This window comes from Arachis stenosperma, chromosome 8 (assembly GCF_014773155.1).
Source record: "Arachis stenosperma cultivar V10309 chromosome 8, arast.V10309.gnm1.PFL2, whole genome shotgun sequence".
Classification (NCBI taxonomy): Eukaryota; Viridiplantae; Streptophyta; class Magnoliopsida; order Fabales; family Fabaceae; genus Arachis; species Arachis stenosperma.
Window position 1 is genome coordinate 17,200,284 of NC_080384.1, and position 15,603 is coordinate 17,215,886.

General features: G+C 33.6%; 2 protein-coding genes across 2 annotated transcripts; one reads left to right on the top strand and one right to left on the bottom strand.

The window, feature by feature from the left end:
- The first annotated feature begins 1,182 nt into the window (after positions 1 to 1,182).
- Positions 1,183 to 10,057, top strand: LOC130945488 (rho GTPase-activating protein REN1). Its single transcript, XM_057874198.1, is given in 24 exon segments — positions 1,183 to 1,212; positions 1,434 to 1,544; positions 1,919 to 1,955; positions 2,809 to 2,885; positions 3,228 to 3,298; positions 3,411 to 3,489; positions 3,637 to 3,792; positions 4,294 to 4,408; positions 5,111 to 5,188; positions 5,485 to 5,540; positions 5,616 to 5,685; positions 5,785 to 5,869; positions 6,240 to 6,495; positions 7,027 to 7,245; positions 7,494 to 7,730; positions 7,840 to 7,889; positions 8,216 to 8,276; positions 8,356 to 8,439; positions 8,517 to 8,573; positions 8,706 to 8,860; positions 8,966 to 9,026; positions 9,191 to 9,307; positions 9,508 to 9,863; positions 9,953 to 10,057. Coding segments are annotated over 23 exon segments (2,556 nt in total). The 3' UTR covers positions 9,802 to 9,863; positions 9,953 to 10,057.
- A 3,635-nt stretch (positions 10,058 to 13,692) lies between these two features.
- On the bottom strand, positions 13,693 to 15,365 carry LOC130943505 (aspartyl protease AED3-like). Its single transcript, XM_057871410.1, has one exon. The coding sequence runs from the start codon at positions 15,275 to 15,277 to the stop codon at positions 13,967 to 13,969; it is 1,311 nt and encodes a 436-aa protein (XP_057727393.1). The 5' UTR covers positions 15,278 to 15,365; the 3' UTR covers positions 13,693 to 13,966.
- Positions 15,366 to 15,603: the final 238 nt, after the last annotated feature.

The following is a 15,603-nucleotide window of genomic DNA, read 5'->3' on the forward strand; positions in this document are numbered from 1 at the left end:
AGTTAAGAATCGTTAAAAGATGATTTAACCAAATTTATTAAATTATCTAATAATTTTCAAGTATTAACTTTCGCATAAAAATAGCACAGGAGTTTCCATCCTAAATATTATTTTATCCAAAAAAAATAAACTAAGAGCACCAATAAAAATGGCAACATGCATCTTATCTTAAGAGTGACAACATGCACTTTATTTGCGGATATTCAATAAAAATATTTTATATAAATATTAAATTAAAAATCTCTCATTAAATGAAAAAGATCATTAACCATTAAAAAAGTCATTAATTAATAATTTAATATGTTTTTTTTATATAAAAATTAGTTCTATTTTAAATTATCATCAAGTTATATAATAATATTGCATATTTTTTTATAATCTATAAATAAAATTGAATACTTACGGATTAAAAACAGATATAATTAAAATTGGAATATTCTCTATCTAAAATATGATTGAACTTATATAAAAATCTCATTGCAAAATAGAATTATGGTTAAATTCAAACTCCACTCTACGTGTCTATCCATTATAAAGGTTAAACACCAACACACCAAGTTCCGGGAGAGAAAAAAAAAAAAAACATAAAAAAGACACGTTCTCGTTGTTTTTGGAAGGTAATAATGTTAGAAAAAGAAGACAACGGAAACACAAAAGCACACTGAGCCACTGAGGGATCATTAAACTATAGCCAAAATGACCAAAATGCCCCTTGTTGGTTTTCTTTTTCCCTCAGATTTTTTTGTTCTTTGCTTGTTCCCTCCATAACCATAACCATAGCCATGACGATGACGACTTCCGTTTTTGAAGGCTGACGTGTACAACTCCTTCACATTAGGAAGACCCGCTCCTTCCTTTCTTTGTTTATAGAGAGAGAGAGAGAGAGAAACACAATCACAATTCACAAACCACAAAGACAAAGACAAAGACAAAGTCACAATCACAAACACACTCCAATTCTCTTCTTTCGTTTTTGTGTTTTTCACCTCTTTATCCATTTTGTCTCTCCTTCTCTTGAAACTTTTGTTCTTTTTCAATTTTTGAGGTATATGTTATAATGCCTCATTCAAAATTAAAAAGGTGATAGTGCTTTATGAGAACCTGCATTGCCGTTTTTTATTCAATTGAATGTGGTGAGCTTCGTTGGATAATTTTCTGGGATATGCTTCTGTGATCACAGATATGACCAACAAAAGTGCCGAATTGTCTCAGGTGGAAAATGTTTCATCTATCTCTTTTTGTTTGTTATCTCTTAATAATGAATATACACAAATGAGATCAATGTTAATAAAATGGATGATTCTTGTTTAACTGAATGATAGCTGCAAATTGAGACTGCTTGACTGTGCTACTGGGTTGAATCCACCTAAACTTTCTGCATTAACAGAAAAAGAGGGAAAGAGAGGGAGAATGATTATGTTTTGTTTTTGTAGGGAACTACCGGGGCCACTATTCCCCTCCCTTCTACACCCCGGCCTCGCCCACCTGAGCATCAATTTCCACCGCGAGAGGTTCAGCAAAATCGCGCCGGAAACACGAATACGGTAACTGTTGTCCTTTGAAAATGATGGATTTGACTAATGTGATATCCACCTTATGGAATCATAGCCCTGGCATTGCTACATTGATTCACATTTTTCCCATGTTAGGCTTTTGCATGATCTTATGTGTAACTTGTTGGCAATTATTCTCTAGATTCTCTTTATGTCACAGCTTAAGCATATATCCTGACTAAGATTGCCTAGACGATGAAATGAATGCTAATTTGAAAAGGAAAAAAGTTCATCACTATTAAATTAGATAGATTGAAGGCAAATATAGTTTTTCATATCTTCATTAATTTGTTTTTACTGCTGAAATTACTCTGTGTCTTTCTTTTACCTCAGTTCATATATTCTTGTGATTTTGTATCTTGCAGATTTTCAAGAGTGGGCCACTTTTCATATCTTCTAAAGGTTTGTTCACTCAACTAGTTCACGTATTTTCTCCCCAAGAAACCATGCATTTATGTGATTTTAAATGCATCGAAAGTCTTTTACCAACAGTACTAGCAAGATGTAAATGTTTAAAACCCAAGAGAAATATCATATCTTAGAACACAGTTTTTAGAAGTTTATCACACTCCCCAAAATAATGTCATATTGTCATTCCTACTAATTAATCATTTGTTAAACTGAATCATAAGCTCTTGGATGTTTGGCCTTATATAAGTTGAGGGAAAAAAAAGAAAAGTGCATTCATTTGGTGCCAATTTAATTGATGGTTACTTTGGTGTCCAACTGTTTGAATTGAATGTTCAGCACTCAGTTCACCAATTTCATGCACTCTTCACATTTTCTTGACATAAAGGTTGAATATATACGGGAAGGATAAGAGATGTGACCTCAAAGCATTCTCGACTTAATGGCTTTGCTAATGAATTTGTTGGGCCTGAAAACTGTACTGAGTTAGTTGATGCGTTATATAACTTTGTTTTATATATATAACTATCATAATAATGGGGAGATCTATGTAGTAAATGCAAAATGCAGGGAAAGAGAGAGTACTTTACCCGGGGAAAAAATATCCAGGAATTGAACAATATTTTGTAATAATCTTTGAAGTATAGTCCAAAGAGATATCTGATCTGAACCAGTGTTAGATATGTAGGACTGGAGGAAATAAATGTGTTGAGTGTCAGTATTGAAATAATTTATATTTTCCATTTCTTCTTTTAATCCTTTCAATATTCAACCACTCAGTGAATATTTACTAAACAACATCCAATGCGAACCAAAGTTTCTACGTCTGATATATATTGATGTGTAGGAATTGGATGGACATCTTGGAAGAAAAGGTGGTTTATTTTGACACAAAATTCACTTGTTTTCTTCAGAAGTGATCCGGTAAGTAATTCTGTTTTGGCATTTGAATTTGTTCAACTAGGTTTCCTTGTAATGTGTAAGCATTTATCATGTGTTTTGGCATCACATGAGATGCTCAACTAATTGAATAAATCAACTTGGTAATTAACCATGTAGTGTGTTAGCTTAGGGAACATAAATTAAATTTTGAATTTCACTTAAATTGTATGTCACTAGTTTTCTTAATAAGTAAAAATATATCCATGGAAGAAGTCTTGGGTTTAGCTTTTGAAGTTTTAGGTTCTTTTGTCAAATGAAGTTGAGCAGAAAGTGGACATCATTTCCTCCTTTTGGGGGATTTTCTAATTTTTTATTTCTTTCCAGAGTGCTGTCCCTCAGAAAGGAAGTGAAGTAAATTTGACTCTCGGTGGCATCGACCTAAACAATTCAGGCAGGTTGGCTTGATTTCTACAACTCCATATGATTACCATTCTGTTTATGTTCATAATATCATAAAAGAAGCACGAAGTTTCATGACCTCCTTAACAACATTGTCAAATTTTGTAGTGTCATTGTCAAAGCAGACAAGAAACTTTTGACAGTACAGTTTCCTGATGCTCATGATGGACGAGCATTCACACTTAAGGTAAATACTTTCAAGACACTTTGATCTTTTATATGCATGACGCATATAGTAATTGAGTTCATCTCATTGAGATAAAAATAGGCAAAGAGTGGAGAGCGTGAAATTTTTATCCACATGTAACTTATCAATCATTTGCTGACGATGTAGGCCGAAACTACAGAAGATTTATATGAGTGGAAGACGGCACTTGAGAATGCTCTAGCACAAGCACCCAGTGCTAACAATATGATGGAGCAAAATGGTATCTTCAGGAACAATTAGATTAATTCAATTGATATTTCTATGGACCAACACATGTTTCTGGTTTTTAACCTTTTAAATAACTACAATACTCACTAGAACCCACAGGAGGGTAGTGAGAAAGTTCAGAAACAATAATCAGTCCTAAAAACAACTTAGACAAGCCATAATACATGACAGACTAGCATGTATGCTCTTGTTATATTTTGCTTTACATGTGTCATTTGACCGCAGTTCAAATGTTGTGATGTGTACACTACAAATGTGGTATGCACTGCTTCAGATAGTTATAGTTAAGTTTTTGTACAAGTTTGATCAGTGATGTGGATATTACATATCCATTTATTTTATGGTACTTGACAATGGTCATTGCTTTAAGTTTGTAGGATAATTGTTTCTTCTGTTTTATCTGGGTTGTTTATGCAGATATTACACATTTATTTAACATTTGCATTGTACCTTGGCTTTAAATTTTTATGTGATGACATTTCTGCTTTATGCTGTAAAAATCCATAATTGGCTTGCTTTTCATTATGATTTCTCTGCACTTCTGTTATAGTGAAGGATAAGGAACCAGTTAAATCCATTGTCATTGGCCGACCAATTTTACTTGCTCTGGAGGATGTCGATGGAACTCCAACATTTTTGGAGAAAGCCCTAAGATTCATAGAAGAATATGGTAGGTTTTTAATTTTCAGGATTTTGGCAGGAAAAAAATTTATGTAACACTTTGACCAGACTTTGTTAAGAAAATATAAATGTGTGTGTATTGTGAATGTGACTACTTTTTAATGAGTTAGAGAATTTTTTAAATGCGTGATTGATGCATTATACCAGACATTTTATTACTAGTGCATCACTGATGGATGTCTTTTAACCTAGATTTTGGTTCTTTATTTTGCTGAAAAGTTTACCTTATCCAGCTTATTTAATCTTTGTTGATTGATATATTTTAACCTAGACTTTCATCCTTTATTTTCTATAGAAAAAGTTTACATCATCCAGGTTATTTAATGCATTGGTGTTTCTTATCAATGAGAGAAGGAACAAAATAAAAAAAGGAAGAGAGGAAAAGATGAACCAATAATCAGTCTGAAGTCCTTCATCCTTCTGAACGTTCCATTTTTTTTTGTAAAAAGAAATTCTTTACCTCTCTAATTTCCTTTAACTTCTTTCATTTCCTCTAAGTTCATCAATATTTTTGGAATAATAAAATTTGAATTAGGAGAAAGAGAATTATTCAATTTAAGTCAATATTTTAAATAAATGCAAAGTAAGTCTTTAAATATATATGAGAATTAAAAAAAATGTTGATTGATAGGAAATTAGTTCTTATTAGTCCAGTGGTGTTTACATGAATCTAATGAATGCTATACAACAGGAGCCAATGTAGAAGGGATCTTGCGACAAGCAGCTGATGTTGAAGACGTTGAACGACGAGTTCGGGAATATGAACAAGGTTTGTGCTTCCATTTTGATTACAAATATCCTGAAGATTGTTCTCACATATTCTGCCATTAAATATATACACAATAATTCTGGCTTTTCCTTTAAATTGCTTTGAGAAATATGTGGATTGTTGTGCGTCAAAGAGTTTTTTTTATCACTTATCAATTAGTTCATCAAAATATTGGATTTAGTGGAATATTGTTAAATCCTTACATGAGCGTTTGACATGCAAAGGCTGTTGACTCTTTTTTTTTTTTTTTTTCTTTCTCATTCAAAATTTCTCATAATGTCTTACTGTTCTTGCAGGAAAAACTGAGTTTACTGCAAATGAGGATGCACATGTTATTGGTGATTGTGTCAAGGTATATATTGAAGCACTAACACCTTTTATGTGGATCATTCATCATTATAATTCTTTATTATGTAAATTTTTCCAGCATGTGCTTCGGGAATTGCCATCATCTCCAGTTCCTGCATCTTGTTGCAAGGCACTGTTAGAAGCTGTTCGTAAGTGTCCATTGTAGTTTTTTGCATCTTAAATGTCATTTATATGGATCTAGCTATTGAAGTTCAATTTTCTTTCATTGTTATTGGCACAATCGACAGGCACTGATCGTACCAGAAGGGTTTCTGCTATGCGCATAGCCATAAATGACACATTCCCTGAACCAAATCGCCGCTTATTGCAAAGGTATTTGATTGATTGGTTGCTTTCTTATTCTCATTTCTCTCCTTTCTGGTTATCTTCTTATCAGCCAAATATATGGGTTAGAAATACTCTTATTCTTTTCAGTTAATTAATTTATTGAAATAATAATTTAGTTGTAACAGTTAACTACTGAGCCAAAGGTGTTTTGTCTTTTAAATGCTTGTTAACTAACTTTTGAAAAAGGAGTGTTAAGACCTGACAAAGGATTTTAAAACATAAAACCAGCTAGCATTAAAAATGTTCATGCGGGCACACACGTCCTTGCTCAGTTGGCATCTTGGTGAAAGGAAATTTGACATTTTATTTTGTTTATAATTTGATGGTGTAAATTATTGTGTTCAATTCTGTGCAGAATACTCATGATGATGCAAATTGTTGCTTCCCGCAAATCTGTGAATCGAATGAGCTCCTCAGCTGTGGCAGCTTGCATGGCACCCTTGCTTCTTCGCCCCCTTCTAGCTGGAGAATGTGAGATTGAAAATGATTTTGATGTTGGTGGTGATGGTTCTATGCAATTATTACAAGCAGCTGCTGCAGCCAACCATGCTCAAGCAATTGTTATAACTCTATTAGAAGAATATAATAACATATTTGGGGTAATTATGTTGGTCACTGCCTTTTACATCTTCTATATATGAAATATGAAACCATGTCACATTCTTTTTTCTATACTATTTCATCATTTACAAATTGTAGATCTTATATTTGTTTATAAATCATACACATATTTTGCACAATTTTCTATTTCTAAAAGAATAGAGGGTAAGTTACTTCCATATTCTCTCAACTTTTCTTGTTAAATAGTTCTCCAAAACATATAAGCTATTAGGTAGAGAGGCCCATGAATGACTTTACACCTTAAAAGTTAAAACAACTCTCATGCAAGTCTCTCTCTTTTGGGTTTGATTGCTTCTAAGTTCCCTTGCATTAAAATTCAACTATTCCTTGGAAAAATTAGGGAAACAAAGATCAAACTCCAAATCTCGTGACTATAGAAGCTGTAATACCATATTATGAACCATCTCTAGGCTTTTGAGTTGAGATGCATGAATGATGTTATACCTATTGTAATATGACATGGTTGTTATTGATGTTATGTGTTATTGTCTCTTCAAGTTCCTAAGTGGTTATTGTTATAGGCTGATGGTTGTGGTTCTCCTGGCCCTGATATATACTCTGACTCGGATGATTTGGAATCTGAGAGTGAAGAGGCTACTGATGAAGACTTGTCCTATGATGAAGAATATGACGATGAAGAAGATGAATCAGTTCAGGAGTCTGATGAAGATGCAGATGAAGTTGGTAGTGGATCCGACGGTGAGAATGGAGAGTCTGAGACCGATTATATATCTGAGAAGGTTTAAAGCTAATTTATTCATTTCATGATATTTATGTAACCTTAATACACAGGTTTTTCATTAAAGAGTATCCATTTCATTGCCTCTATCTGAAATTAATTTAGGAAAGACTCATATCGTCAAGTTTTCAGATATAAATGCACCGAAAGAAAGATAAAGAAGTAATCTGAGATCAACAGATGTTGCTGCAGCTCGGAAGAAAGAGAGAGAGTGAAAAACCATCTTATTCTAATCTTTTTGATCTGCAGGATCCTGAACAATCTAATTCAAAAACTCATGGTCTAGAAAATAAAGCAAAAAAGCATGGGGATGCCAAAGGCAGCGAAAGTATCACAAGTCAAACTAATACTGCTGAAGCAGTTGGACAAGCTTCTGCTAACCCGAAAAAAGCGCATGATTCACCTTCTCCGACCCCATCTTACAAAAAATCTGCAACTATATCCAATAGTCCAGATTCTCGGCGCAACTGTTTGGGTCGTACCTCTGTAAGTTAATTGTTTTAAAATTCATTATGTGATTTCTTTTTTGTCTTTCCACTTATGTCATTGTTGCTTGGCCTAATTTTATTGAAGCATTTATTTGTATTCTGACCAGGCAAAGAAGAACCTTTCCATGGAATCCATTGATTTCACTGTTGATGATGAGTAAGTATATATGAAATATGTCTAATTCTCCTACTTGAGTCCCTGTGGTGTTTTTGTATTTTCGACTTTATCTTGTTTGTTTCCATTTATGACGTGTTTCTTGATAATTTTATTATGTGCCTGGGGAATTCGGACTAAGTTTCTGTGATTGATCAAAGATCAAAGCAAGATACATTCTATAGTTAGCTTAAAATAAGGGTGTAGGATCTAATCGGGGAATTCAACTCCTAATGTGTTGAATTAGACCTTAATGTGATTTGATGCGCAATGAGCATGGTGATTGTTAGTTTCTTCACTTATCTGTGTTCACTAATGTTTCTGATCAGTGAGGAAGTCGAAAAGCTTGAATATACAAAGAAAGACTTACAAAACCAAATTGCAGAGGAGGTATTTACTTGAGAAAACCTAGTGGTTGTGTTTCTAAATTCTTTGAAGTCAACTGATCTTTATTCCCTTTGTCTTGTAGACCAAGGCAAATGAAAATCTGCAATCTCATATTGACAACAGAAAGAAATCCTTGCTAGAGCGTCGTATGGGTCTCGAGCAAGAAGTACTTTCCCACAACCCTTGTTTCGCATGCATTCACATAAAATTAAGATTCTGCTTTTTCTAAAAAAAATTTCACAGGTGATTAGACTACAGGAACAACTGGTCAAGGTGAAGAATGCTCGGGCAAATAATGAGGTAGGAGTCAAGTTTAAATACAGGATGGTTATCTGGTTTATCCAGTATAGATGAAAAACCTATTCAAAATCAGACACAAGAGTGTGTTTGAATCATCATTCAACTAATTTGTAATCTGAAAGTTTTCTACAGATCAGGACAGAGCTCGGGGAATTAACTCTCATAGAAATGGATCTGGCTAACTTTGAGAACAAGGTTATTGAACTTGGCATGCGGCTTAATGTACAACTCGAGCGCAAAGCTCGATCTACTTTGACTCAACAGACATCAAACCATGAAAGAAAATCGTATGTTTATCATTTCCCATGATCTTGTACATGCTTCCGTTTCTTTCTTTTTGGAAGTTATATTTATAATTAGTTTTACTTTTTTTCGCCTGGAATTTTTTACAGGAAGAGTAAGGTAGAGACTGAAGTTGTGCAGACATCACAATTTGAAAGGTCAACGAGCAAGGTAAATCCACAATGTAGATTAAGAATTTATTCCAGTCTCTACCACAGGCACATTATAACCCCATAATTAGATGAAAATTACAACTAAAAATTAGGATCAAATTTACTGAAAGAATTTGAAATTCATAATTTCTTGAACCATGGGTATTTGCGTTGGTTAAACAGGACACTCATCTCAGTAAAGCAGAGACTGTCAATGAGAGGAAGTCAGAGAGCAAACATCCACCTTCAGAGAGCAAACATCCACCTTCTGGTTTAAAGAAATCTGGTTCAAAGGGAGAGGTAATGCAGATCATAAATATCAAAACTTTCTAGCTCCTCTTTTCTATAATTAATTCTGGCTATCTACCTTGTTTACTATATCCTGAGCCAGAAACAAATGTAGAAGATATAAATTACTTCATGCAAGGTTTGACTTATTTATTCAAATTATCTCACTATTACACTGACAAAGCTGATGTCCGGACTTAACCTTTTTGAAGGTTCGCCGAAGTCAAGAACTACCGCGCAACCCCGATAGAGGAAAAGGATCCGAGCTAAACCAAACACATCCATCCCCTGTGCCAAACCAAGAGAAGCCTAGAGGGTTGGACAGTTCCCAGTCACTACAGATCCCAGAAAGAAGCAGCAGCAAAGGTAAATCACATCAAAGTTCTGAGAAATTAAGAAAATCAGATAGTCAGCCAAGCCGGAGTCCAACTCCGAAACACCTGGAAAGAGGAATATCGGAAAGCCATCTCCATAATCAGTCTTATAATGTGGATAAGGGTCGATGATTATGAGGCCAGCCAGTTGTTTTGTTATGCAATAAATTCCAGATATGTGTCTTAAGCAATCAGTAAGCACTTCCCCTCTTCTCCATGTGTGACATTGCTATGTCTTCAACAAGGTTTTGTGTAGTTTTGCTAAGTTTTACTTATTTGGTAGGATTGGCGCAATAGTCCATGTTCATAGGAGAGAAGCAGAGTCCATTATAACCGAAAATGAAGGATGTGCAAGGCATAGTTCAACAGTCCCCCATTGACATATATATATAAGCCAAGAAATGTTAGAAACCTAACATGCTGATTTCTACTGGTGAACAGCATGATGATAATTTTGCAATTGCATAATCTTATTTTTGTAACTGTAACTATGATAGATTTGTTTGACACTATAAAGTACGGACACTTCGCTGAATTGCCGTGTTTGCGTGTCGGACAAATTTCGGACACAACACTCGCCGACACTCGTCCGACACGCGTGTCTGCTGTGTCCAACCGTGTCTTAATAAAAAATAAAAAATTCTTTTTCGGATACGTTTGGATACATCTAAATACCATTATGTGTCAGCGTGTCCAGTCTTATTCTTAACATATATTTTTAAAATAAATTTAGATATAGTATATATTCTTATTTATTAAAACAAAAAAATATTTTAAATAGTTGATATAATTAAAATAAGACATTAAAAATAATTAAAAAATTTAATTTATATTTTAATATCAATAAAATATCAAAATATCATTATGATTTATCTAAAAAATACTTTATATTTTATATGTATGCGTGTTCCTGTGTCATATAAGATTTAAATTCGTGTATCGACATGTCCCGTGTCGTGACTGTGTCCGTATTAATGTCCGTGCATTATAGGTTTGGCATAAAGCTGGCAAAGCATTGAGCAAATAGATACAACATGATTCAAGCTCATTTGATATGAGATAATATAGTTGACAATTTATTGTGTTCCTTAATCAGGATGGAATAATTTAATGCCCCGTCAAAATTAATCCAAATAGAAAAAGAAATGTCCATGACGCCATGTAAGTTGGTGCTTGGTAGCTTTCTAATTTTTTTTTCCTTTTCTTGTACACAGCTTTCTAAATTCTAAGGCTGGAATGTAGAGAGCGAACCTTTTCTTTTAAATATTGGGCCTTAAACGGTGTTTCTCACCAAAATGAATTATTGCTGTGATCCCTGACCAAAAAAAAAAAAAAAAAACCATTGCTGTGATTGAAGCCGTTTGGGAAGCGTTGTCAGAGAAGAGAAGAACGCCGACGCCGTTCAGAATTAATTAATATTATGAATTTTTAGTTATTTTAGTTTTGTTTAAAATATTTCATAATAAAATTGAATTATTTTTAGTATTTTAATTATTTATTAAAAACAGAATTAATATTATGAATTTTTTAGCATATATTTTTACTAAAATTAGTTTTGTTTGGAAATTTTTTTAAAAAAAAGAAAAACACAATTATTAATATTAATGTTTAGGTGGGGTTTTTTTAAGGCAATTATCGTTTATTTTAAATATTTAATTAAAAAATAACAGTTTTATTAATTAATAGCATAGGTTGTTAATTAAGTTTAGTTTTATTTTGAATATTTGTTAAAAATAGTATTATTATTAGTTGTTATGTTAGGAAGAATAAAATTGTTATTAATGCTCAATATATACTCTTAAATATTGATTATAAAAGATTAATCACTAGTGAATATGATATACTTATTATATCTTATCATTAATTGTTCGTATTTTTTTTAATTATAGAGATTAAAAAAGATGAAGATAAAAAAACGTGATATAACATGTGTTAAAAATTATATTATAAAATATTTTTGATATTTTGTATACGTAAGTAATTTTTGTGATTATTGTAGTGTTTAATAATTAATAAATATTTTTGGTAACTATTAATTATTAGAATTTAAAAATTTTGGTGCATGTATAGCATCAAGATTCAAAGTATACATAAATGATAATTTTTTAGATGGATGTTGACCTGTTAGTACATTAGTAATATCTAGCACATCTCTCTCAAGTGATATATCATCCTCATCTTCAGTTGGACCAACAATTTAATAATTATTTTTCATTGTTTTTAGTATACTTATCAAGTCAGTCTATATTGGGTTTTGAAAAATTAATATCTTCGATTTTCTCGAACTCAACATATAACTCGATAAGTGAGATTCGTGCTCTCGTTTAATGGTAGGTCAAAAACATTCTTTGCATATCGATTTCATCAGCCACATACATTATTTGAAATTAAACGAAATTACCAAATACTAACACAAATTGTTTGTACAAAATATTTATCACTCTTTTCTGTACTTGATAATTTATGCTTTGAGAAAGTATACTCTTAAGTCATTCATATGTTATTGAAAGAGAAACAACAATAACACATAAATTCTCATATAAAAAACTCACACCCTCATGTGTATCATACAAAATTTGACCATTGTAATATGTTCTCAAACTAAAGTGGCTCTTCATTTTATACGCTCATCATTATATATACCTACAAGTTTTTTCAATTAAAAAATACAAAACAACCCCAAGTACTGAAGAACTAAGAGCTCTCGGCTCTCTGAGCTCTCGGCTCTAATATAAAATATATCTCAAAATATAAATACACATTAAAAATAAATTAAACAATACATGTATTTATATATAAATATATTAGTCGATAATTTTAGTGTATAAATAATATTTTTATTTATTATATTACGTATAAAAAGACCTTTGTTGACCAAGTATTAACAAAAAAAGATTATAAATTTTATTGGTCTTTAATCATATATAAGACTAGAAATAAGTTGAGTTGAGCCGAGGTATGCTAAACTCAAGCTCAACTCACAAAAATTGAATTTTGCTCATGATTTTACTTATTACAATCAAACTTATTTGTAAAATTTTCAGTTGACTTACCAAAAATTTATGAGTTAGTTCAAGTCTACAAATTGACTCAAATAACAAATATAATATATAATTTTATATAAATAAATTATAACTTATATCTAAAAAAACTATCAATTATATATTATTTATTTATCGATTATAATTTATATTTTCTCATAATTATATATAAAATTATGTGTATGTTAAATTAAAAATATAAAATTTATAATATATTATTAATTTAAATAATTATAATAAATAATATATAATTGTATAAGCTCACCAGTCAATGAACTAAATTTACCTAATAAACTTAAATTTGAAACATTTAATATATGAGTTCAAATCTAAATTTAAATTTGACTCACAATTTCATGAGCTAAGCTTATTAAATTATTAGCGAGTTGAGCTCAAAATAACCAACAAATCGACTTGACTCTCTAGTCATACAGTTAAATCCTATGAAGATTATCTCTTTATTTTATCATTTCATAAATCTTTTTAATTGAAGATTTTTTTCTATTAAAAATAAAAAATATAGGTAGACAATGAGAATATTAAACAATATGAACAGTAAATATGTCGGATGTTCAATTTAATACATATGCCGATGATTATGTATTATTTTTAATTGGATGGTTATCTCTTTTGATTCGATTTACTCATACATAATTAACAATAGTTGGATGTTTAATTCACTAAGTATGCAAATGGTTATCTAATTATGTTAAAATTTAGAAAATAATTTAGAAGTGGAGTGATTTTTAACTTTATTGGATTAATTTTAAAATCTATTATTATTCACATTATTTACAAAAATCATTATCTAGCAAAACCGATTAAAAATTAAATGCCCCTAAAATCAAGTTGTTAAGCGCTTAGCCATTGATGATAGCACCATGTCCGTCATTGCGCAGAACAGTTAAAATGCTCAATTATTTGTACAGTCCATATTCACTGAATATTCGTGGTAACAAGTTAAGTGTCTAAAATTAAGACATGGAAACAAAAAATCAAATTCCATTATGGTAGTGATTGGTCCCCCTTTGGGGTAATTAACCATTACAAGTTTACAACTTAGAAAACAGTTGATCACAATTCACATTATTGTGACACTTCCGAGTAATAATAATGTTTAAACCCTACAAGGCACGCTTATTAATTAATTCACAAGGCCACACACCCAAACATCCAAACAATACAAAAGAAAAGATAGATTAATATCTTACCAAAACAAAGACAAAGAATACAAAACATTAAAAAAACCAAAACAGCTAGTTACAAAGTTCACGGGCTATCCCAACCTTGTTATTAATTGTATCAAACAAGATCCTAAGATTCTGTTGCTGCAAGTTGGCAATCACGTTCAGCACAGAGTTCACATTACTCGGAGCCGCCGCCATTGCAAGGCAAGCTAGCGACCCAGCGCTACTATGTATCAAGCTGTTCTCCAATGGAAGCTTCAGGTCCAACCCCGTGAAGTGAAGCGTCACCGTTGGCGCCAAGTTCTCGTACGTCTTCACGAAACACGTGTCAAACGCTCCCAGGCTCGAGAACGTTCCACCAACCTGCTTCCTGAACTCGTCTCTCACCGCATTGTACACCGGCTCAACGAACCGGGTTATTACCGTTCCGGAATCAATGATGGTTCCGGAACCGGTGTTCGGGTCGAAAGCCAGGTACTCTGAGGGGACAGGGACGAGAACCTTTCCCACGCTTATTCCGGTGAAGTTCACATAGTAGAGGGAAGGCCTGTGAGGGTTTCGGAGAAGTGGGGTTGTACGGATACTCTTGGGCTGCCCGACGGGCCCAAGCTTGAGCGACCCTGAGAAGTAATACGATTTGAAGCTGGGAAGGCAGTACGAGAAGACACCTGAGTAGAGCGCGCCGGATTGCGAAAGTAAAGACAAAGGCCCACGGCCCAGGCCCAGAAGCCCTTGGGCCGGAATGGACTCGCCGGAGATTGCGTTAACGCAGCCGAATGAGTAGCCCGGGACTACGTCGTTGGCTAATCTGAGTGAATCTTGAACGAGCGTGGCGGAAAATGTAGAGCCCGCGTAGGATTGGTTGAAAGCACACGCGCCTGCGCCCGTGGAGGGACACTGAAGCCCACGGACCTGGCCACATTGCGGGACTGAGCAGTCCAATGGGCCGTAACTTGTGGAGTCTTTGGGGGAGAATGTGGTGGCGGAGCAGCCCACGCAACCAGAGCACGGGACGAAGGCCTCGTCAGTGCTGGTGTCCAAGACCATGAACATGAGCTGGCCCGGGGTTCCGATCTTGACCCGGACCACGTAGTTTCCAATGTTGAAGGCCTGGCCCGAAGCGATTGGGGCGGAAACGACGGACTTTTGGCCTACTAGTGTGGACAAGTACTTGAGACGGGCTGGGTCTTTGGATGCCATGTTTATGACCGTTTGGGCCCATGAGTCGGGCTTGGGTGGGTCAAATGGTGAGCATTTGCCGAAGACGGGTATCACGGTTAGGCCCGCTTCGTCAGGCTTGGAGGTGCATGGGTCAATGGCAATGCTACTTGCCACAAACAATGTAAAAAAGAGGATTAAGGTGGCGCACTTGAGGCCCATGATTGTTGGAACCGGTGGTGACTCGGCCGAGTGGTGTTGACTCGGTTGGGTCGGGTTGGAATTTGGAGGCAGCAGGAAGGAAGAGAAGTGTGCATGCATATATTGCATGGCATTCTGAGTAGACCCTTATATATGCAAGACGTGGTTCTTAATTTACGGAAATATCCCTACGCTGTGATATTTGTAGATTGTAACACAGATAATGAGGTAAAATCATTTTAATTATTTTTATTTTTATAATTATAATTCACAAATGCAAAATAAATAAATAGAAAAAAATTACACTTTTTATATTTTTAAATATAAATAAGACACATTATATGAAA

Bases quoted from the DNA above. Each gene is read 5' to 3' on its own strand.
- LOC130943505 (XM_057871410.1), bottom strand. From the start codon at position 15,277: ATGGGCCTCAAGTGCGCCACCTTAATCCTCTTTTTTACATTGTTTGTG.